The sequence below is a fragment of the Equus przewalskii genome, chromosome 7 (assembly GCF_037783145.1).
Source record: "Equus przewalskii isolate Varuska chromosome 7, EquPr2, whole genome shotgun sequence".
Classification (NCBI taxonomy): Eukaryota; Metazoa; Chordata; class Mammalia; order Perissodactyla; family Equidae; genus Equus; species Equus przewalskii.
The window spans coordinates 70,468,334-70,492,087 of record NC_091837.1 but is presented as its reverse complement, the minus strand read 5'-3'; the positions used below and the strand labels follow the sequence as shown (position 1 = coordinate 70,492,087).

Here is a 23,754-nt window from a genome sequence, read left to right as displayed (position 1 = left end):
AGTCGGCCCCACAGCGCGGCCTTTCCGGGATGGACCCGCCCTCGTCGGTTGCGCGGACCTGGCCTGTTTACCTGCGGCGCGGCATCGCCGCCTCCCGGGTTCCCGCGGAGGAGCGGGGCCAGCGCGCGGCGGGACTCGTCTCCGCGCTCCTGCGACTGTGCAGCGGGGAGGAGAGCGGGACACAATAGGCCTGGGGGGATGTTCCGAAGGACTGGAGAGCACAGGCTCGACCCAGGCAGGAGGTGGGAGAGGAGGGCTCCGACACAGTCCCAGCCTTCGGAGCACCCCCAACCTTCGGAGTCCCTCCCTCCCGGTTACTCCTTGCGGAGGTGGTCTAGGAAACCTGGAGCGCAGAGCCAACCCGAACCCTCCACGCCCCCTTAGGGCGGGACTGGAGAGCGCAGGCGCAAATGAGGAGGGCGGGGTGGGGAGAAAGCGCTGGTTGGCGACGCGAAGAGCGCAGGTGCTCCGATAGGGGCGCAGGCAGCAGTTGGACGTCAGCACGCAAGCGTAGCAGGTCCTTGGCAAGGGGCGCGCGCCGCTCTAGGACTCAGTACGCAGGCGCGGGGGTCCTCCCTACTAAGGGCAAGTGCCAGCGGGGCATTAGCGCGCAGGCGTCTCGCCGGGGGCGGAGCCCAAGAGGCAGGCAGTCTATTTCCGGTTCCGGGAGCAACGAACGGCCGCGGCGGCGACAGCTACCGCTTGAGAGGAAGAGGCTGCAGAGGAGGAAGAAGAAGAGCAGGGCAAGGCGGGAGTTACAGGCGGGACCGTTGTCATGGGTCTGCGGACCTAGAGCGGCGGGAGCTACTGGCCCAGTGCCGAACTGGTGAGACAGTCGTGGGGGTGGAAGTGGAGAGCGCTCAGGCGGAGGATAGGGAAGAATTGAGGCTCAGAACGCTGACGGAGAGGAATGAAGGGCCCTCAGGCCGATGAGTGGGAGGAATGGCGGCGTCGGAATATTGAAGGGGAGGAATGGGGAGATTTAGGCGGGGTACAGGGAGGAATGGGGCTCAGAACGCTGACAGTTGGAAGTGTCGGGATCCTAGACGAGGACGGAGAGGAATGGGGGAGGATTCAAACGCTGAGGGGACACATCGGGGCCTTTCAGGTAAAAGAGAGAGAAGTGGGAGTTCAGAGCGCCGAGGGGGAGAAATGAGGCGCCCTCATGCAGATGAAGGAGAGAAAGGGGGGCGTGGGATGCTGAAGAAGGAGGAAAGAGGGACGTATATGGAAGACGAGGACAGATAAGTCAGAACGCTGACAGTTAGGAATGGCATGATCCCGGGACAGGAACAGGGAGGGAGTTCAGAATGCTGAGAGGAGAAATCAGGGTCTCTCAGGCTGATGAGAGGAATGCAGGGTGAGGACGCTGAAGGGAAGGAGTGAGGGAAGTGTTCAGCTGCAGAGAAGAGGAATAGGGAGGTTTGGGGGCTGAGATTGGGGAGTAATGTGGCTCAGAACAGTGACAGAAAGGGAAACTAAGTGGGGGAGGCTTTTAGGCTGAGGGACAGAAGGAATGAGGGACTGTTCAGGTCAAGGATACGGAGGAGTTAGGGGCTCTCTGGCAGAGGACACAGAGGAAATCAAGGCAGTGACACTGAGGTAGCAGGATAAGAGGACATCAGACAGGGAAGGAATGGGAGGGTTAAAAGACTGAAAGAGAGAAACTGGGGACTCCTGGGTCAAGGAAGGGAGTGAATAGGAGGTCAGAACACTGAGGCAGGGTACTAGGATCTCGGTCTGGGGACAAGCGGAATGAGGGCCTCTTGAGCTGAGGATGGGGAGTATGGAGGTTTTGGGGTGACAAAGGGGAGGAATGGGGCCAGGAGGTCAAAGACAGAGTGTCTCCTGGGCCAAGGATAGGGAGAAATGCGGGGGAAGGATGAAAGTTTCCTAGGTTGGCAGTGGGGAAAAATGATGGGCTCTCAGGCTGAGGATGGAGAATAGGGCGTCAGGACGCTGTGAGGAATGAGAACCCCTGAGTTGAGGATGGGGCTACTGTGTCAAGAAGTGGGAGGAGTGACAAGCTCCTGGGCCCAGGACAGGGGAGAATGGGGGTTTTCTGTTGCTTATATTGGCCAGTTGCCTGTGGCAGGTCCCAGGTCTTGCACAAGCATTAATAGATATCAGTGGGTTTGTGTGGCCTGGGGCACAGCATTTCTTCTCCTAGAGCCTCAGTTTCTCCCATTGACCCCTCCACATTGCAGGCTGCTGCTGCTTCCTGTGGCCCCAATGGCTGAGGACTGGCTGGACTGCCCAGCCCTGGGCCCTGGCTGGAAGCGCCGTGAGGTCTTTCGCAAGTCAGGTGCCACCTGCGGACGCTCAGACACCTATTACCAGAGGTACTGGGTGGGTTGTGGACAGAGTCAGGAGTAGGGCTGAGCTTTGTTAGGCATGGTGAAATCAAGGGGTGTGGTTCAATTTATGGGTGGGGTTAAAATTATGTATATACAATCACTCTTCATTATTTGCAAATTCCATATTTACAAATTCGTCTACTCATTAAAATTTATTTGTACCCCAAAATCAATACTCACTGTGCTTTCATGGTCAGTCATAGATGTGCACAGAGCAGCAAAAAAAATTTGTCGCCTGACGCATGCATTCCCAGCTGTGGTTGAACGAGGCCTTCTTATTTCAGTTCTTGTACCATAAATTGTTCTTTTTGCGGTCTATACTAAGTGCCATGTTTTTCACTTTTTGGTACTCTTTATTGGTGATTTTGCTGTTTACGGTGGCTGTTTACAGTTTATGGTGTTTAAATGTAGTTCTGAAGGGCTGTCTAGGTTCTAAGTGCGAAACGTTTGTGATGTGCTGTAGGGAGAAAAATACACGTAAAATATGCTTCATTCACGTGTGAGTTGCAGTGCTGTTGGCTGGGAGTTCAATGTTAATGAATCAAAAACACTGTATATCTAGAAAAAGAAGAGGAAATATGCCAATTTGTACATGAGGCTGCTCCAGAAAGTGCTGAAGTAACATCTATAGTATGTGGTGAAGCTAAGGAAAAGGTAAAAAGTGTCCAGATTTTTGTGGATCCACGAGATGACCAATAAAATAAAGTATAGTGGATGGTGTTGTGAGGCTGAAAGCCAAGGACGTTGATAGTTGTGTTACCCAGGGTTAGGAAAATGTTACACCTATCCCAGGTAGTGCTTGCTGGTTTACACATTTCAAAAGGTGATACATTGTGAAAAATGTTAAATTTGCATGCAAGGCAGGTTCTGCAGATGAAGATTCTGTGGAAGAATTTTTTAAAATAGCTGTTATTTTTTATTCCACAAAAGGGTTATGTTGAAGAGTAGGTTTGCATTGCTGATAAGACTGGCTTCTTTTACAAGGTGTCAACGCAAATAATCAATATTCATTCTATAATAATGTAAAAAGAAAGTTTTATTCAAGACAAAACGGAGGATTAGAGCCCGGGAATCATAGCCTTCGCATGTGAAGAAAGTGCTCCAGAGAAGAGCGATTTTTCAGCACAGTTATATACCATTTCAAAACAAAGATACATGCATGAAGCATGACAGGGGCACATTCCTTCAGTGGTTCAAGGAGATGTTTGTTACAGATTAGCACATACACAGCAGGTCAACATGACTGGTGTCATGGGAAGGGAGACTTATCTTCAAAGAGTACTGACGTCATAAGAAGGGAGGCATTTATTCATTATCTTCAAAGAGTACATTCTTTAGGGTAATAATTAAAGCAGATGTACAATGTACATTTCACAGGCTGTAAGTCGGGCTTCTCTGGTTCAAATAAAATTCAGGCCCACTCAAGTCTAAACCAGGATGGCTTCCCCATATACTTGGATATATAAAATTTCTCATATCAAAGGATGTTGGCAAAGGAGCCTGTATAACACAGATAGCCTCCAAAGCTCCTGGCTTTAAGTCATCCAGAGGCCATGCAGTTAATTATTTGTAAGATGGATATATTAAGTAAGGTGTCTTTAAACAGAAACATACATAAAACAAGGTTACGTATTGATCGATTGACAAAAATGTTGTGACCAGAGGCTTGCAGGAACCTAACCTGTAGTTCCGCTAGGAGGACTTGTTCTGTATTCACTAATTTAGCATTCAAGGTGACTTTATAGAACATAAACATAACATACTGTGAATAATGAGAATTGACTATAAATACTAAACATACATGTTTATAAACAATTTACATTTAAGGATTTAAGGTGTTTCAGGATATGTTATAAGGTATGTCAGGATATTAAGATTTTTACACTCTTTTTGAACTTTTTTTGTATCTGAGTTGCTGTTTTCCTGGAGGAATATAGTAAAATTATAAATATAGTTTCATTTGTTTATATTGTTATACTTTTATTTTTGTATTTAGAAGTTGGAAAAAACGTTCAAAGTTTATAAGTGCAATTATCAAGAACTATAAAGGATCAGAGATTTTATCCTGATTAGAGCAAGGTAACAGGTGGATATGTCACAGTCTTGTGGATGTTGGTAGGAGATATGAGACTCCTAGGTCAGAGATGAAAGACAGTTTATTACTCACAGCAATAGCAATATCCAGAATATCATTTTTGTGCCAGATCCCCTAACACCGGTTCCCAGACAATAGCATAAAGAGAGCTAATAGCACCTACTCATGCCCTGGATTGTGTTGTAGGAAAGGAACCCTGAGCTTAGGGACTCTCATTTTTTTATAATGTTAGGACAGCAAGGATGCCTTCCCTTTGCTCTGGAAGGAGACCCTATCTCTTATCTTCCAAGGCTATACAAACATCCTTGAAAAGATAGTTCATAACAAAGGGCAGTCAGTGCTTCTCTTGCAAGACATGCAGAAATGCAAGAGACCTGTGGAGTATCATTTCCCAAAACTGGTTCTTTATACTTTATTTTATATGTAGTTGCATTTACTTATTTACAAATATACTTATTTGTGTATATACGTTTATTTATATGTATATTTTTAAATATTTGTTTCTTATGTAAGTTTCTTTGTATATTTAGTATGTGATCCTAGTACATTTACATGCTATTTAATATATTTGTGTTCCTATTTGTGTTTATTTTCATCTCTGTAGAATACTACTAGTAGCATATGTTATAAATATTTCATATTTATTTGCATTTATATTATTTCTTAATGTTTGTATACACACTGGTGTTTATAAACCTTGTATGTTACTGCTATTCAAGGTTATTTGTGGTAAGGCCTGGTCAGGGCTTCCAGGCCTATCTCAGGCTGCCTCCTGTATCCCACCAGCCCTGCAGGCCTCTTTACCAGCCCAGTGGGAGGGTTATGTGGGTGGAGTGGCAATAGCTCCACCTGGGGATCTACTCATCCTGGCCCACCCCCAGCCCCACAGGAGACAGGATCCGAAGCAAAGTAGAGCTGACCCGATACCTAGGCCCTGCGTGTGACCTGACCCTCTTCGACTTCAAACAAGGCGTCCTGTGCTATCCAGCCCCCAAGGTACTACACAGTTTGGGGTATCCAGGCTGGAGTTGTTGAGCCACCTACTGCTCACCCCCACTGACCTACATTCTTCCTGCCCTTGCTCTCATCTCTAGGCCCATTCCTTGGCTGCCCCCAGCAGGAAGCAGAAGAAGCCTTCAAGGCCAGCCAAGGCTCAGAAACGTCTGGTTGGACCTCAGAGGAATGAGGTCAGGAAGGAGGCCCCAGGGGATGAGACGAAGGCTGACACTGATACAGCCCCATCTTCGCTCCCTGCACCTGGGTGAGTGTTGGCCTAAAGTGAGCCAAGTGGGTGAAGGTTGTGGTTGGGGGTGCACTCAGGGCCCCACATCCATGTTTCCCATCCCAGGTGCTGTGAGAATTGTGGAATCAGTTTCTCAGGGGATGGTATCCGAAGGCAGCGGCTCAAGACATTGTGCAAGGACTGCCGAGGTGAGTGCCCCTAGGGAACTGGGAGATAGGAGTTAGAGCAAACCTGGTGTCAGGCTTGAGGTTGAATGGTGGTTATCAAGGTAGAGGCAGTGGTTGAGGTCGGATATCTGATGCTCCCTTTCCACTTCTCTTTTTCCCTCTCCCTCCCTGCAGCGCAGAGAATTGCCTTCAACCGGGAGCAGAGGATGTTTAAGGTAAGTATGACCTGCCTCTTCCTCACAAGTGTACTGTGGGAGCAGGATGTTATGGAGGTTGGTGGAGGGTTTGAAGGAATGGTGACGGATCCACAGGATGTCAAAGTCATTTTGTAGGGAGCTGCCATGGTCAGCAGATAGTAATGGGAATTACCGGGGTGTCAGTAGACACAGTGATGTGGTTAACAGGGAACCAGTAGAAATTGTGATGTCCTCAATGATGGTGGCTAATCAGTAATTATCAGATACAGTGATGAGGCAAATAGGGGACTAGTAGATATGGTGATGAGGGCTAATGTGAGGTCAGCAGACACATGAGGGGCAGTGCTCCTAGAGCCACTCTGTCTGGGCCTGTGACCTTGCCCCACCCATTCCTGGCAGCGAGTGGGCTGCGGGGAGTGTGCAGCCTGTCGGGTAACGGAGGACTGCGGGGCCTGCTCCACCTGCCTTCTGCAGCTGCCCCAAGACGTGGCCTCAGGGCTATTCTGCAAGTGTGAGCGGAGACGGTGCCTCCGAATTGTGGAAAGGGTGAGTCGGGCAGGTGGGGTGTGCCCAAGGCTCACCCCAGCCCCTGGCCCTCAAAGCCCTGGCTCTATGCATCACACCTCCGGCCCCCCCACAGAGCCGAGGGTGTGGAGTGTGCCGGGGCTGTCAAACCCGAGAGGACTGTGGCCGCTGCCGAGTCTGCCTTCGCCCTCCCCGCCCTGGTCTCAGGCGCCAGTGGAGGTGCGTCCAGCGGCGCTGCCTACGGGTGAGTCAGGCTGGAGGGGCCAGGGCTGGGGCAGAGCTCATTTTACTATTAAAGTTGCTGCTGCTGCTGCTTCCTCCCAACCTGGTCTTGCCCACCTCATGTCTTCCTTTCTTTCCCACCCCACGCTCACCTCCCTGGCCCCATCTACCTGTCCCTGTCTGCCAGCACCTTGCCCACCGCCTCCGTCGCCACCATCAGCGATGTCAACGACGCCCTCCCCTAGCTGTGGCTCCCCCTGCTGTGAGTGCTCCACCCCCACACTCTGCCTACCTGTCCAATGCATGCTTTCCGCACGGGGCGGGGTCCTGTTTCTACCTGGTGCCACAAGCGTAAACTACCCTTTTGGCTTTCTCCCAGGGTAAACATGGCCGCCGCAGGGGAGGCTGCGACTCCAAGATGGCTGCCCAGCGGCGGCGCCCTCGAACCCAGCCGCTGCCTCCACCTCCCCCATCTCAGCCTCCAGAATCCCCAGAGCTGGTGAGGCCCTAGTGGGCAGGGGGAAGGCACAACCCTAACTTCACCCAGTACCTGCCCTGACCCCACCCCATTTGCCTCTGCAGCACCCCAGAGCCCTGGCCCCCTCGCCACCTGCTGAGTTCATCTATTACTGTGTAGACGAGGACGAGCTAGTGAGTGGCCCCACCCTACCTGGATAAGCCTAGACTTTCCCAGGACACTTGGTTAATTCTAACGAAGCAGATCTTGCAATGGGCCTAATAGGGGAACAGCAAGGCACAGTAATGGGTATTAGTATGGGATGAGCAGACAATGGGCGAGCAACTAATGTAGGATCACCAGGTGCAGTGATAGTACCTAATGTCAGATGAACCAACACTCTAGTGGGGTGAATAGAGAGAAAACTGCTCACAGACATAGTAGGCACAGTGATGGGAGCTAAGAGAGAGTCAGCAAAATCCTGCTGGAGGTGACCGTCAAAGACATTATCTTGGTAGCTAGTGGGGGACTAGCAGATAGAGTGATGGATAACTTTGTTAGAGCAGTCACAATCCTAATGGTATCAAGGGCCATCCGGTACAGTGTTAGTGCCTGACACTGGACTAGCAGACACTGAGGTGTGACGAGTGAGGAGTCAGATTAAGACTGTTGTGCAACCAACGCCCTCTGATGGGGCTAGTGGAGGAGCAACAGGAACAGCACTGTAATAGTCCTAGTGACAGTACCCCTTGTTCTTCCTGTCCCCCAGCAGCCTTACACGAATCGCCGACAGAACCGCAAGTGTGGGGCCTGTGCAGCCTGCCTTCGGCGGATGGACTGTGGCCACTGCGACTTCTGCTGTGACAAGCCCAAATTTGGGGGCAGCAACCAGAAGCGCCAGAAGTGTCGTTGGCGCCAATGCCTGCAGTTTGCCATGGTGTGTGGGGCAGGAAGGGTCAAGTAGGCAGGATAAGTTGGGTGAGGGCCCCCAGTACCTGGGCGTGGTGGGCAGGCCTGGTACGTGGGTTGACCAGGTCAGATGGGTCCTGCAAGTTCAGAGGGGTAGGCAAGCAATGTATTTGGCCAAGGATTAGCAGACTGTGCTAGGGTAAATGAGGAATCTGGGCGGCACTGGCATTGCTAATAGATTAGCAGGCTCAGTGATGAGGGGCTCATATGTAAGCAGATTCTGTGCTGGGACTGTTGGGGCATTAACAGGCTTGTTGATCAGGGTGGGTTAGTGTGTTCAGTCATTGCACCACGTGACTATAACACTCCATCTTTCCTCCCAGAAGCGGCTGCTGCCAAGTGTCCGGGCAGGGTCCGAGGATGGAGCAGGGTCGCCCCCACCTTACACTCGTCGAAAGAGGCCTGGCTCTACTCGACGGCCCCGTCCGAAGCCCCCCTCAGCCACACCCACAGCCCGACCAGACCGTGCCCAGGTTCCAATGAAGCAGGAAGCAGGCAGTGGCTTTGTACTGCCCCCACCTGGCACCGACCTTGTGTTCTTACGGGAGGGTGCAAGCAGTCCCGTGCAGGTGCCTGGCCCTGCCCCAGCTTCCACAGAAGCCTTGTTGCAGGTGAGGGCCCTACCTTATCCTGCCCTTCCCAACCCCACCCAGCCTCGTGTCAGGAAGCTGGGACCAAGTCTGCTGCAATCCTCCTTCATACAGGAGGCCCAGTGCCCTGGCCTGAGTTGGGTTGTGGCCTTACCCCAGGTGAAGCAAGAGAAGGCGGATGCCCAAGAAGACTGGACACCGGGCACAGCCATCCTGACTTCTCCTGTATTGCTGCCTGGCTGCCCCAGCAAGGTGGGGGTCAGTGATGGGTGGTAATGACAGTGGTTCTTTGAGCAGAGCAGTAGGTGTGCTGATTGCAACCTCTTCACAGAATTACCCTGCCTGTCTGACAGATGCCCTATCTTCCCCAGGCAACTAGCTTTGCTTGCTTTGCTGCTCAGCTAATAGAAAAATGGATATCTGTGAGGAACGAGAAAAGTTTGTAGGCAGAGAGCTGGTTTTTCTGTGCCTGAAGTGTGACAGCAGTGGGATTTGTCAGCACAGTGCCAGACTGGCTGATAGAGACTCTTTCCTCAGGCCCACCCTGTCCTTCTGACTGCTGCCCGTTTCCCACCTCTCCCAGGCAGTAGACCCAGGCCTGCCACCTGTGAAGCAAGAGCCACCTGACCCTGAGGAGGACAAGGGGAAGGAGAGCAAAGATGACTCCACCTCTCACTCGGCCCCAGAGGAGGCAGGAGGGGCTGGCACACCTGTGGTCAGTGCTGGGGGACACCTCACCCTGCCCTGACCCTGCTTTAGCCCCACCAGCCATGTTGACCGATGATATTAATTCTTTCCCAGATCACGGAGATTTTCAGCCTGGGTGGAACCCGCCTCCGGGACACAGCAGTCTGGTTGCCAAGGTGTGCCCCGCACAGTGAGAGGTGGGGATGGGGTGGGTGCCGGTCAGATGTGGGCCCTGAGTTTTGAAAGTACAGCCAGCAATTTGGCATAGTGCAGTGGGAAGTAAAGTCCCCACACCACTGCACTGCACTGATCATGAGTAGTGAGGGGGTATGTGCAGGACCCTAGAGATTCCTTCTGAGGTCCAGGTCAGGGCTCTCCTTGAGGATGTGGTTGGGCAGAAGACTTGGTGCCCTGTGGTGAGATTTGAAAGAAAAAGAAAGATAGGGAAAGTCTGGTCCTCATCTCCCTAAGTAAATCCAGCAGGGGTCAGACTTAGTATATAAATTTTTATTCAGAGAATCATCATTTGGGGTCTTGAAGGCCTTTGGAGTCTCTAAGAGATGACCAGGTGGGCTGGGCAGTGGTAGATGGGCAGGAGATCTGAGTCCTGAGATGTGGGTCTGTGATCTGGTTCCACACGTGACTGTGGGCTAGTCCTGCACCTCCCTGGAGTATCCTCTGTGGAGAGGTTAGGCTGTGTTTCTTGAGCCTTTCCTGAGCCTGTTGAGGTTATTAACAGTTTCAGCTGCTGCACAGAACTGTCCCTGCAGGCCTGGCAATAGGACAAAGGCTAGGTGCCTATAAGGACTAGGATGATGGGAGGAAGACGGGGAATGCTCCTTCCTGCAGAATGTTGACAGGCCCCGCACAAAGCTACAGGCACAGGCAACATAAACTATTGGCCTAAGCACATGGATTCCTTTGTTCCTGCACATAGTTTCTGCAAGCCAGAAACTCCTCTGTCTGCATGTGGGCAGTTACAGAGGTACTGACTGAGTCTCTGCTGGGTACCCTGCAGTGTGGGAGATACAGTGGTGAATACAATGACCCTAGAAGGCTTATCCTTCAGGACACACAGGATTCCTGCCTTCAGGGAGCTTATACTCTAACTGGGGAAACAATTTCCCTACGCATGAAATCATTACATATGAACAGAGGAGGTAATGATGTGCTACATTGTTTGTAATGGAAGATTTGAGAAGAGAGAAGAGAGAGAAGGGATAATTAAGGGGAAATAGATGGTGGACACAGAATAGTAGGCAACGGTTTTGTGATGCTCCATTTGGCGCATAGTGAACTTCATTCAACATACAGACCTGCTCCCTCTTCTCTAGGTCCAAGGACCTTAAAAAACCTGGAGCTAGAAAGCAGTAGACTGGAGGCTTCTGCAGACTGTAGGATTCAAGGTGATATTTACAGACCGACTTTGTGAGAGACAACACTGATCTACTCAGAGGCTGGACCATAGATCGGGGGGCTTTTTGTAGGAGTCAGTAGGAACTGGACAAACCTACCGCCGAACCAGAGGAGCAGGCCTGTTCAGTACTTTGAGCTTATAGAGGAAGTAGGCAGAAACGGAAGAGAGAGCAGACAGTTGGTGCATCTGCTCCAACTGGTGCAAATCCCAGGAGCCTGAGTGTGAGAGGAAGTATGGATATTAAGGATGGGGGAGCTGGGGTGGAGGAGGGGATGTAAGTAAAGCCACTACAAAACAGCCTAAACGAGCCACCTTCAAAAATGATTTGAAATGGCTTCTGGGTGAGACCTGGCAGTGTCTCTAAACATTTTCTCAGGGAGACAGCAATTGAAGATGTAATGTTAATAAATGAGGACAGGAGTTCCTCCTATGGACCTAATGTATTTAATCCTGAAAACAGTCTTTTTAGGAAGACATTGGTTTTGCCTCTTTTTGCAGATGGGAAAACTCAGATTCAAAGAAATTAAATAACTTGTCCAGTGTCAAACAGCTAGTACTGATAGAGCCTAGAATCAAACCCAGGTTGTAAAAGCCATGTTCTTCAATCCACTAAACTGTAAATTGTAATCCTATGTTCAATAACATGTAATAATAATATAGTAACAAGTTTCCAGTGACCTTGAGAACAAGGTGGATTACTCTAAGCATTTTTTGTGGGGGGAGGTGGGGGGCAAGATTAGCCGTGAGCTAACATATGCTGTCAGTCCTCCTCTTTTTGCTGAGGAGGGTTGGCCCTGAGCTAGCATCTGTGCCCGTCTTCCTCTACTTTATATGTGGGATGCCTGCTACAGCATGGCTTGACAAACGGTGTGCAGGTCCACGCCTGGGATCTGAACTGGCGAACCCCACATCGCCGAAGCAGAGTATGCGAACTTAACCGCTACATCACCAGACTGGCCCCTAGGCAATTTTAACAAATCCCTTACACTGCTGCCTCTAGTGAGGTTTAGGGAATGCCATCGCTGTATGGATGGGGTCACCTTGTCAGAGCATTCGTGCATCCAGAGACTGGGTTCTTCCCATGCCTTGTGTGCTGTGTAGGATTCCTCAAACCCTAAAGGGCATCCTTCCTCACTGGCTGCTGTCCATCTTGTTTGTTGCCTTCACTACCCCTCTTCAGCCGAAACAGCCTTCAGAAGTAAAGCTGCCAGTCTGGCTCATCTTTGCTGTGACAACGTGCATCCCCTGCCCCTTGATAACCTTTGTGCTTGGTTTCTTCTCTCAGCCCTTCTACTGGGAGTCTGAGTCCTGCTTCAAGTCTTGCCTAAGGGCCAGTCTTGGCTCAGCCCCTGCCTCCCTTTCCAATTTTTCCATAGAGTGCCAAAAAGATTAGACTTGTGATTCTTAGCCAGCTTTACAGGGCCAGGACTGAGTGCTTGCCTCCTTCAGTTTTGTAGCCTCTGTGCCTCCTAGTCCTGCAGCTTTAGATAATTCAGATGTAGATTAGCCATTTCCCTGCTGTAACTCATGATATAGCCCTCTGCACCTTCCTTTGCCTCACTCCACCTACTTCAGCCAGAGTCAACTCTGGATAATTTTCTGATATTGTTTTGCTCCCCTCAGGATCCAACCACCCAACCCTAGTATTCTGGTAATTCTGAAAGTGATATCCTAAGTGAAATTTATTTGATTGGCATTCTGACTCATGAGATAAGAGTCTGGTTACCATGTTTATCAGGGTTCAGTCAGAAAAGCAGCACCACTAATAGAAAGATTTTATATATATATATATATCACACACACACACACACACATATATAAGGGATTTATTATAGGGATTTGACCGTAGGCAATTGTGGGAGCTGGTTAAACAGGCTCAGTAAGGCTGTTATCTTTGCATCTAATGCTGGAGCTTGAAGTCTGCAGGGCAGGCATTCGGGAAGGGAAGATGGATATAAAGTGTGGGAGACCGAGGACACATTGGCGCTCACGAGCAGGAGCTGGAACCCACGAGGATGGCCTGGAACCCATGTCAGTCTCTCACCACCTCCAGCTTCGATGATGTGGGTGTCCTGCAGAAGAAGCTGGTGCCCTTCATCACAGAGTTAAATATGCATCTGACCCAGGAATTAGAGAAGCTGAAGGAAGATTCCGGGGAAGGTGGAGCAGCTGCAGGCCTGGCTGCAGGCCTGCCTGCTGCCCCACACCAACGAGGTGAGCCAGCAGATACATGACAACATGTGTGAACTGCAACAGTGCCTGGTGCCCCTGCACCAACCTTCCAAGTGTAAAAACAATATGCTGCTGCTTCACTTCTGCCCTCCAGTTATCACGCAAATGTCTCTGGTGGCCCATCCTAACTGGAAGCATACGGGGAAGGGAGTTCTGGGAGACGTAGCCTAGTCAAGGTGATACATTACAAAGCCACCCTGCCATGAATCAGCTCCCAAGGGTCTCACTACTCACCTGAGGATAACTTGATAAAGCTACGTTGCTGAAAATGCAAAGCTGAAGACCATGGATTTCATGGTGACCCCAGCAAGTACAGAAATTCTGTCAAGCCCACCCAGAAAAAACTTGCTGGTCTCGGCTATTTTTGTGTGGTTCATTCAAGTATTGAGAACCTGGCCCATGGTAGGCACTGTACTTAATACTGGGATACAGGAATGAGAAAGATATAGCCCATACAATTTTATTAAATGCATCAATATGTATTACAAATGGTGAATGGAGTTCCAACTTTATCATGGAATTTAATGGTGAAAATATAGAATTCAGGAAACTATCAGGAGGACAGCCTTTGCGTGAACCTTGTTGGGGCACAATAGGAATTGGAAGTAATGTGGTTTCTATCCCTAAGCTGTTGTATTTTTAAATTATTTTTAAATGATTTTTATTGTCCCGTTTGCTGATTCATATACTTAGTTGTTTCTTTTGGGAGTGTCTTGATGGTGGTAACAGTGTTGACTGCCTCTGAGAAAGTGGGATAGTGGGTAGCAAGATCAAGGTCAGGTTCTGTCCAAGGACCTTGGGCGAATCTCTTCTCTAGGCCGCCGAAGGGATTTGGCTAAAGGCCAGGGCTTACCGCACCGGGGGGCCGGGCCGGCCCCTCCGACCTCCGAATAGGCTCGCCAGGGGGCGCCGGGGCCGCGGTCCTCCCACTGGGGTCTGGAGACAGCTGTCCCCCAGCCCTGGCCTGGGCGGCCCTGGGGCGTGGCCTCTGCTCGCCGTTTCCCTGGGCCATCCCAGAGGGAAGCCGACTCCCCTTCGAATAGTGGTAAAGCCGGCAAAACCCAATCGGAGTTAAATTATCGGGCTCGCCCAGGGTGAGGGCGCGGCGCGACGAGCTCGGGACCAACGCTAGGACGTTCGAGGGCAGCCGGGTGTGGCCTAGGGTCGGCTTCCCCCGCGCCGAAAACTTCGACGGGACTCTCCAGGCTGTACGACCTCGGGGGGTGCCCGACCGGCGTCCCTGAATCTCGGCGGCTTCGCCCAAACCCCGCGGCTGGCGTAGGGCGTTTTCATTGTCTCCCATCTTCCCCAAGGGTGTGGTGTGAGGGGTGGTTCTTTGCAGACCAGCCGTCAGGCCAGGCCCCCGTGGGACCCAAAGATCAAGGAACTGGCCCTCAAGACTCCGTCCAGGGAACCGAGCTGACCGTCTAATTTCTGTCTTTTTTGTTTGTTTCAGGCTACGTAAACTCTTAGCAGTAAATGAAAATGAGTATTTTACCGAACTGCAATTGAAAGAAGAAGCATTATAGGAGAAAAAAGACAAAATGATAATTATTAAAAGATTATTGAAAGAGAAGAGAGACATTATTTTGTGGCTGAAAAGCTGAACCAGCAATTCAGGAAGTGGAATCCAAATCTAGAAACGTACCACATACAAAATCTGAAGTGGGTGGATCACAAATGATTAAGGAATGCTAATTTACAGTAAATTGCGGCCTTAAGATGGTATACACAGTAGTTGTACTTCGGTTATTACTACATGTCAGTGACGGACTGGTACTGGTTTTTTTCTGTGCTCTAGTGTTCTATGCTTGCCCCCACTTGAGAAGCAGAGTACCAAAGTGTCATTCACAATTGGCTTTTAGGTATTAACTACCACCTTGCTCTTAACTGGGAGTACAGCTATGGTCTCCACCTGTGCTGAGGGCCTGTTCCCCTGCCTGGGATCTGGATTCTCAGGGCCTGATTACCTACACTTCTCATCCATGTCCTCACCCTGGTCCACTGTGACCCTTGGCTCAGACTCTTGGTCTTTATTTTACCCAGCCAGGTTGTGTCAGTGCCCTACTGGACCATCTGATCAGCCACCCATCCCAGGGTACCCTGAGTCTAAGCCCTGGTTTGTGTCCAGTGCAGTAGGAAGATTAATAACAGTTGTCTCATTACTGGTTAGGTGGGCTGTCAAGGCAATTAGGATCTCTAAGCCTTAATTGTCTTAGCTGTAAAATGAGGATAATGCCTGCTGTTCCATCAATCCTATAAGATATTTGTGAGGCTCAAAGGTTTTATGTGTGAAAATACCTTGCAAATTATTGTAAAGAAGTACACAAATATAAGGTTGTCCTGTGATGATTATTACTGTCATCAAGATTAACCTAGAGATGGGCACAAAATTTAACCTTCCCACAAAATGTCCGCTAACGTTTCTCATGCTTTTAGACCGATTACAGGATATAAATAGCAAAGTCAGTTGGAGTATAATTAGATCTTCGCCTTCACTTCGGGTTAAGGAGGCCTTTTTCTGCTATTCTGATGAACCCTAGAGGAAGGGAGCAAGGTTGGCCGGAGGCCTGGCCGAGGGCGGGATGAAGACCACGCAGACTCAGCTCCTCCGCTGTAGGAGGAAGTCGCCAGTGCCGGCGTCTGGTCACCATGGTGATGGGACCAACTTCCGCCCCACCCACCTGCCCCTCACCCCGCGAAGCGCACCATGGCAACCAGATCTCTGCGTCGCGGAAGCTGGTTTCGCAGGTCGCCGCGGTGGGGAAACCTCGGCGGACACCGCCCCCATCCTGAGGGGACTCGAAAATGTACAGCCAGCGATTTGGCATCGTACAGCGCGAGGTTAAGGGCCCCACTCCTAAAGTGGTGATCGTGGTAAGCAAGGGATGTGTGTGCGAGACCCTACCGCTTTCTGCATCTCCCAGCACTCCAGGTCCAGCTGATCCCAACCTGGCCCCTAGCTGGGGCTCTCTCGAGGGGAGTGGTGCCTGACGCAGTGTGTTGAATTTTGAAAGAAGGAAGAATAAGGTCGTTCACCTGCTCTTATACTCCGTCCCTCCCCCAACCCCGCGTCAGTGATAATATCTAGTTCTCGATTTGGAGAATACCCCTTGGAATCTTAAGGATTTTCAGTAACCAAGACTGAAGGAGACCTCCAGAAGAAGGTCTGTCTCCTTGCGATGCGGAGTGTGTGTGTCATGGAAAGGGCGCTGTGCCAGGCAGCAGGAAATTGAGTCCCAACACAAGGAATGGCACTTGAGCAATCAGGGTCTGGGCTGGCGGTGGTTCAGCTGTATGATCTTGGGCTGTTCTGCACCTCTAGGAAAGTCATCTGTGGAAGGAAGATTGGGCTGTGAGGGGTTGTGAGCGGTTGTAGAGCTCTTCCTGTGCTGACAACCATACAGAAGTGTCCCTGCAGGCCTGGAAATAAAACAGTTAGTTGCCTCTAAGGTGGTGGTAGGAGGCCAGGAGAATGCTGCATGCTGCAGAATTTGATGGGTTTGGTCCATGCACCTGGATTCCTATGTTCCTACAAGCTAATTTCTAGAGGCTAGAAAACCTCTGTGTGTAATTAGGCAATTATAGAGGTATTACTTGAGCCCCTGCTGTGTGTGCATAGGGGTGAATACAAAGACGATGGGAGGTTTACCCTTCGTTAGAAGTCTGATCTCTGCCTTCAGGTTGCTTATCATCTAGTTGCAGAAACAACTTGCTCATGCGTAAAACCATTTAAGGTTAACATAGTAGATACTGATGTGCTATATTGTAGGTGATGGCACTTTATGGAAGAAAGATAGGGATAGTGAAGGATACAGTTTTATTATGCTCCACAGTGCACATGGCAGTTCTCAGTCAACTTATAGACCTGCTCCCTATTCTAGGTCCAAGGACTGTAGGGTCTGAGTCTGGAAATCAGTAGACTGGAGGCTTCTGCAGACTGTAGAGTTCAAGGTGGTAATTACAGAAAGATTTCATGAGGGATAGAAACCGATCTACTTTGGGTTTTGTATCTGAACACAGAGCTCAGGGTTTGGGCTATTGCTCAGATGCCATTGCTTGTACTGGGAACCAATAAGGAACAGGAAAAAAAATTTACCACCCATCCAGAGAAGCAGGCTTATTGAATAATACACTGAGCTTATAGAAGAATAAAGAGGAAAAGGAAAAAGTCAGAGTTGGTGCGTCTCAGATTTCAGAGTGTGGTAAGAAGTGTGGATATTAGAAGTTGCAGAGTTGTGGTGAGGGAAGAATTAAAGTCACCAGAGAGGAGACTTAAACAATTCCTCCAGGAGAAAGCAATAAAAGATGTAACGTCTGAAGTAATGGAGAAGTGAAAGGAGCAGCTATTTGGTAAGTGCGCCTAGGGACCCAATGACTTAATTCTCAAAATAGTTTTTTCAAAGGACATTTGCTTATTTTGACAGATGAGAAAACTTAGAGATGAAGTAACTTGCTCAAGATCACAGTAATGGGTAGAGGCTAGACTCAAATCTAGACTGTAAGACATTGTTCTTTAAGACTTTAAACTGTAATGCTAGCAACTATAATTTGAGATGTTCCAGTAACAGAAGCCTTCAGTGTCCTTGAAAATACAAAGTAGTTATTAAATCCTTTGTTCTCCTGACTTTAGCATGGTTTAGAGTTGCAGTGTGCAGTTTGGTAGCCTCTAGCCACACATGACTTTTGAGCGCTTGAAATGTGCTTAGAGTCACATGGTGAAATGACAGTATTTTGTATATATATTGGTTAAATAAAATATATTATTAAAATTAATTTCCCCTGTTTCTTTTTACTTTTTTAAATACAGCTAGTAGAAAATGTTAAATTACGGATCCATCTTACATTATATTTTTATTAAACAATGTGGGTTTTGGGTAATGCCAAGACTGTGCATAGATTGGCATCACTTTGTTGTTGGAGAACTCCAGGTCGTACCTTATTCATCCAGAGAGAGACTGGATCCTTCCTGAGGACAGAGTCCTGTGTAGGATACCCCAAGCCTTAAAAGGGCTTCCTGACCCCCTGGCTACTCCTCAAGCTGTTTCTCACCACCTTCCATCCCAATTCCCTTCTTTAGTCAAAATATACCTTAGAGCACGGTTCTGCCCTGACAACTCAAGACAATTGATTCTTGATGAGCTGGGCGCTTGGTTCCTGTTCTCAGCCCATATGTCTACCGGGAGCCTGAGTTCCTGTGTGTATCCTGACCAAGGTGTAGTCTTGACCCTGCTTTGCTTCATTATCACTGAACCTGCATCCATAAAATACCATACATATTAGAGAACAGTAGTTTGTTAGTTAACTGGCTCTAGGCTCTAACTAATTATGGTACAATAATCCCCCCCTTACCTGTGGTTTCACTTTCCACGGTTTCCATTACCTGTGGTCTGAAAATAATGCTATGTCACAATGCCTACCTCATTCACCTCATTTCATCTTATCATGTAGGCATTGTATCATATCATCACAAGAAGAATAGTGAATACAGTACAGTGAGACTCGGGAGAGAGACCACATTCACATAACTTTTATTATAGTACATTGTTATAGTTGTATTTTGTTATTGGTTATTGTTGTTAATCTCTTACTGTGCCTAATTTATAAATTAAACTGTATCATAGGTATGTTCGTATAGGAAAAAACATAGTATGTATATAGGATTCAGTACTATCTGCAGTTGCAAGCATCCACTGGGGGTTTTGGAATGTATCCCCCACAGATAAAGGGGGACTACTGTATGGATTAGCTCCTTCCTGTGATATAACCCCCAACATCATCTCTCCAACCCATCTCAACCCTACCTTATCTTGTTCAACCATATCTAGGTACCCAAATGTGTACTGTGAACCCTGAATGTTTTCATCAGTCTATCTTCAAGTGTTGATTTTCTTTCCCCAAGAAACTCCTTTACCAAGCCCCAAACCTGGTATTCTGGTAATCCCGACAGTGATGTTCTAAGTGTAAATGATCAGATTGACTCTCTGCTACATGAGTTAAGCATTCTGTTGCTGTGAATCAGCACCCCAGAGTCTCAATATTCACCTAAGGATGACTTGATAAAACTGGCTGAAAATACAAAGCTCAAGAACATGGATTTCACGGTGGCCCCGGGAGGAGCAAAAATTGCATCAAGCCCACCCAGAAACATTGTTTCATTCATTCATTCTTTCACCCATATAGAGAACCCGATGGTGGTAGACATCATGCTCGATGCTAGGAATACAGAGATGAAAAAGATATAGTCCATGTGATTTTATTAAATGTATCAATATGTATTTAAGTGGTATATGCATTTCCATCTTTTTAGTGGAAGTTTGTGTAAAAAGAATGTACTTACAGAAATTCAAGTTATCCCGAAATGTCAGGAGCATAGCCCTTGCATTAAACTTCTGGGCACAACAGAAATAGGAATCAAGTTCTACCAGTTTTTCTTTCCTTTTTTTCTGTTCTTTCCCTTCTTTCCCTCCTTCCTCCCTCTCTCCCTTTCTTTCTTCCTTCTTAGTAAACGGTTTTTCATTGTCACAACTCATATATATCCTATATACTTAGATAGTAGCTTCCTTTAACTGAAAATATTTAGATCGTGGTAACTATGTTGTCTATCCCTGAGAAACAATGTGGCATAGTGGGTGGCAAGATCAAGGTCAGGAATTAGAAGAACTCTAGTTCTTGTACTATCTATATCTTCCCTTTTGGAGCACCTTGGGCAAATCACTTAATGTCCCTGGGTTTGATAGATAATCTCTAGAGTTCCATTCACATTTTTAACTTTATAATTCCATGAACTTTTACTCAAACGGCACTGGAGAAATATTTTAGACTGATTTGATAACATCTTAGGTATAGACTCAAAGAATCAAATAAGTTACACCTTAGGCATATAAACTGTAGTAGTAGCAGGATGTATTGGTATTATATACCCAATTCTATTTAGTATGAGTATGAGGAGGTCATGATTACTTGAAAATATGCAATTGATTTTGGGTCTGTCATAAGTGATAGTTGTTATTTGTTTTCAGAGAGCCAAGCCTCCCAAAGGCCAAGGGGCTGAGCAACGTCTGGAAAGACTCCAACGTACCCATCAGAAACATCATGCTTTTTTGGCTTCTATTAAGTCAAAGGAGCGGGATCGCTTGAAAGTTGAGTGGGAACAGCACAATGACCGCAAGTTTGTGGACAGTCTTGTGAAAGCAAGAATGAAGGATGCCATGCAAGGCTTTATCATCAACACAGAAGAAAGACGAAACAAGTAAGGCTCATAAACCTGGTGACTCAGACTGTGAAACATTCCTAAAACCACAACTTGAGACTGACCAATTAAAAACCAAGTGAATAGTAAGGATCATGGCTAGGATATTCATATTCCTACCAAGTCAGTAGCTATTGTTTATTTATATTTTCATTTGTGATAACCTACTACGTTTGATAGAAAGCAAAAGAATATATTGTTTCGTATTTTGTTGCTTTAACTAAAATATGTTCATTTTATTTCTTTTGTTGAAGATAGACATTACGTATCTCATCTGTATGTGATCAAATAAAATATGGCACAGATCCGTCTCTTTATTGCTTTAAATGGCAACTAGTCTTATTTTATGGAAGACTGCAATGATTTTTTCCTTTCTTACAAAATTTATGATTAAACGTACTTCTGAAATCAAAATTAACTAAATAAAAATCATTTAGTAAAATGGTGTGTGTGACATGACAGTTTTAATTTTTTTTCATTTTGTTTCAGGCTCCGTGAACTTTTAGCATCAGAAGAAAATGAGTATTTTACTGAAATGCAATTGAAAGAAGAAACAATGGAGGAGAAAAAAGATAAAATGAGGGATAAAACCAGATTATTAAAAGATAAGAAAGAAAAAGAGAGACAGGATTTTGTGGCTGAAAAGCTAGACCAGCAATTCAGGTAATGATGTCTGAAAAACACACACACACACACAATCTGAACTTGTTTGTATTAAAAATGATTTAGGAATGCTAATTTGCAGTAAAGTATAACCTTAAGAGGGTATGCACAGTAGTTATATCTTTGAGTCTTGATAATTATGTACACGTCATTGAATAATACAAGCACTGAGGGTTTTTTTGTTTATTTGTGGTGAGAACACTTAAGATCTACTCTCTTAGCAAATTTCCGGTATACAATACTGTATTTTCTGTAGTCACCATATTGTACCTTAGATCTCCAGAACTTATTTATTCATCTTATAACTGAAAGTTTGTATCCTTTGACCAACATCTTTCCATTTCCCTCACCCCTTAGCCCCTGGGAACCACCATCTACTCTCTATATGTTCAATTTTTTTTTTTTTCAGATTTCACATTTGAGTGAGATCGGACTGTATTTCTCTTTCTCTGCCTGGCTTATTTCATTTAATATAATGTACTCCAGGTTCATCCGTGTTGTCTCCAAGGTGGAATTTTCTTCTTTTTTGTGCTGAATATATTCCATTGTATATATATATAAGACATTTTTCTTTATTCATGCATGCATCAGTGGACATTTAGGTTGTTTCTGTATCTTGGCTATTGTGAATAATGCTGCAGTGAACATGGGAGTACAGATATTGAGATACTGGTTTCATTTCTTTTGGATATATACTCAGAAGTGGGATTGCTAGATCATATGGTAGTTCTATTTTTAATTTTTTGAGGCACTTCTAGACTGTTTTCCATAATGGCTGTACCAATTTGCATTCCCCCTAACAGCACACAAGGGTTTCCTTTCCTCTACATCTTTACCAAGTCTTGTTATTGCTTGTCTTTTTAATAATAGCCATCCTAACAGCTGTGAAGTGATATCTCATTGTGGTTTTGATTTGCACTTCCCTGGTGATTAGTGATGTTGAGCACTTTTTCATGTACTTGTTGGCCATTTTTACATCTTCTTTGGAAAAATGTCTATTGAGGTCCTCTGCCCATTTTTAATCAGATTATTTGGGTTTGTTGCTGTTGAGTTGTATGAGTTTCTTATATATTTTAGATATTAATCACTTAGAAGATATATGGTTTGAAAATATTCTCTCCTGTTCCATAGGTTGCCTGTTCATTTTGTTGTTTCCTTCCTGTTCAGAAGCTTTTTAGTTTTCATATAGTCCCACTTGTTTACCTTTGCTTTTGTTGCCTTTGCTTTTGGTGTCACATCAAAAAAAACTTTGTCAAGACCAATGTCAAGGAGCTTTTTCCCTATGTTTTCTTCTATGAGTTTTACAGTTTCAGGTCTTATGTTTAAGTCTTTAATCCATTTCCAGTTAATTTTTTTGAATGGTCCATATAGGGGTCCAATTTCATTCTTTTGCATGCGGATATCCAGTTTTTCCCAGATGATTTATTGAAGAGACTATCCTTTGCCCATTGTGTGTTCTTAGCCTCCTTGTAAAAGACTAGTTGACCATATATGTGTGGGTTGCTTTCTGGGCCCTCTATTCTGTTCCATGGGTCTGTGTATGTGTTTTTCATGCCAGTACTGTAGTGTTTTGATTCCTATAGCTTTGTCATACAGTTTGACATCAAGTGGGTGATCCCTCCAGCTTTGTTCTTCTTTCTCAAGATTGCTTTGGCTATTCAGGGTCTTTTGTGGTTCCATACAAATTTTAGGATTTTTTTTTATTTCTGTGAAAAATGCCATTGGAATTTTGATAGAGCTTGCATTGAATATGCAGATCACTTTGGGTAATATGGACATTTTAACAATATTCATTCTTGCAACCCACGGACAAAGGATATCTTTCCATTTATTTGTGTCTTCAACTTCTTTCTTCAGTGTTTTATAGTTTTCAGCATATGGGTCTTTAACCTTGGTTAAATTTATTCCTGAGTATTTTGTTGTTTTTGGTGCTATTGCAAATGGGATTGTTTTCTTTATTTCTCTTTCAAATAGTTTGTTTTTAGTGTGTAGAAACCCAATTGATTTTTGTATGTTGGTTTCCTATCATGCAACTTTCCTGAATTTGTTGATTAGTTCTAACAGTTTTTTTGGTGGTCTTTAGGGTTTTCTAAAAATAAGTTCATGTCATCTGCAAACAGGCAATTTTACTTCTTCCTTTCTGTTTTGGATGCCTTTTATTTCTTTTACTTGCATAATTTCTCTGGCTAGGTATTACAGTACTATGTTGAATAAAAGTGGCAAGAGTGGGCACCCTTATCTTGTTCCTGATTTTAGAGGAAAAGCCTTCAAATTTCCACTGTTGAGCATGATGTTAGCTGTAGGCTTGTCATATATGACCTTTATTGTGTTGAGCTACATTCCTTCTATATCTAGTTTGTTGAGAGTTTATATCATGAAAATATGCTAAAGTTTGTCAGATGCTTTTTCTGCATCTATTGAGATGATCATATAATTTTTAATCCTTCGTTCTGTTAATGTGTATCATATTTATTGATTTGTATATATTGAGTCATCCTTGCATCCCAGGGATAAATCACATTTGATCATGGGGTATGATCCTTTTAATATACTGTTAAATTTGGTTTGCTAGTATTTTGTTGAGGATATTTGTGTCTATGTTCATCAGGGATATTTGCCTCTAATCTTATTTTCTTGTAGTGTCCTTGTCTGGCTTTGATAAAATGAGTTTGAAAGTCTTC

General features: G+C 46.3%; 2 protein-coding genes across 51 annotated transcripts in view; both read left to right on the top strand.

Annotated features, from left to right (window-relative positions):
* Window positions 1-137: 137 nt before the first annotated feature.
* On the top strand, window positions 138-17,934 carry MBD1 (methyl-CpG binding domain protein 1). 50 transcript variants are annotated; one of them, XR_011542745.1, is made up of 18 exons: window positions 138-826; window positions 2,208-2,342; window positions 5,334-5,448; window positions 5,547-5,713; window positions 5,801-5,883; window positions 6,037-6,077; window positions 6,459-6,605; window positions 6,700-6,828; window positions 6,994-7,068; window positions 7,186-7,305; window positions 7,389-7,457; window positions 8,033-8,200; window positions 8,556-8,843; window positions 8,937-9,074; window positions 9,406-9,537; window positions 9,624-9,685; window positions 12,853-13,140; window positions 14,615-17,934. XR_011542745.1 is itself a non-coding variant. In XM_070630197.1 (18 exons), the coding sequence occupies exons 1-18, from the start codon at window positions 411-413 to the stop codon at window positions 14,629-14,631; spliced, it is 2,463 nt and encodes an 820-aa protein (XP_070486298.1). In that variant the 5' UTR covers window positions 138-410; the 3' UTR covers window positions 14,632-17,934. The 50 variants fall into 50 exon arrangements, 23 of the variants coding, with proteins under 23 accessions (XP_070486298.1, XP_008512900.2, XP_008512890.2 ...); XR_011542743.1 differs by having other exon boundaries at window positions 12,846-13,140; XR_011542752.1 differs by having other exon boundaries at window positions 10,844-13,140; window positions 14,615-14,734.
* The window catches only part of CFAP53 (cilia and flagella associated protein 53), a 43,493-nt gene continuing 35,633 nt past the window's right edge, over window positions 15,895-23,754 (top strand). Inside the window, exons 1-3 of the mRNA XM_008514661.2 lie at window positions 15,895-16,035; window positions 20,181-20,410; window positions 20,900-21,073. Of these exons, the coding sequence (XP_008512883.2) occupies window positions 15,967-16,035; window positions 20,181-20,410; window positions 20,900-21,073 (473 nt within the window). The 5' untranslated portion in view covers window positions 15,895-15,966. The remainder of the gene's footprint in view (window positions 16,036-20,180; window positions 20,411-20,899; window positions 21,074-23,754) is intronic.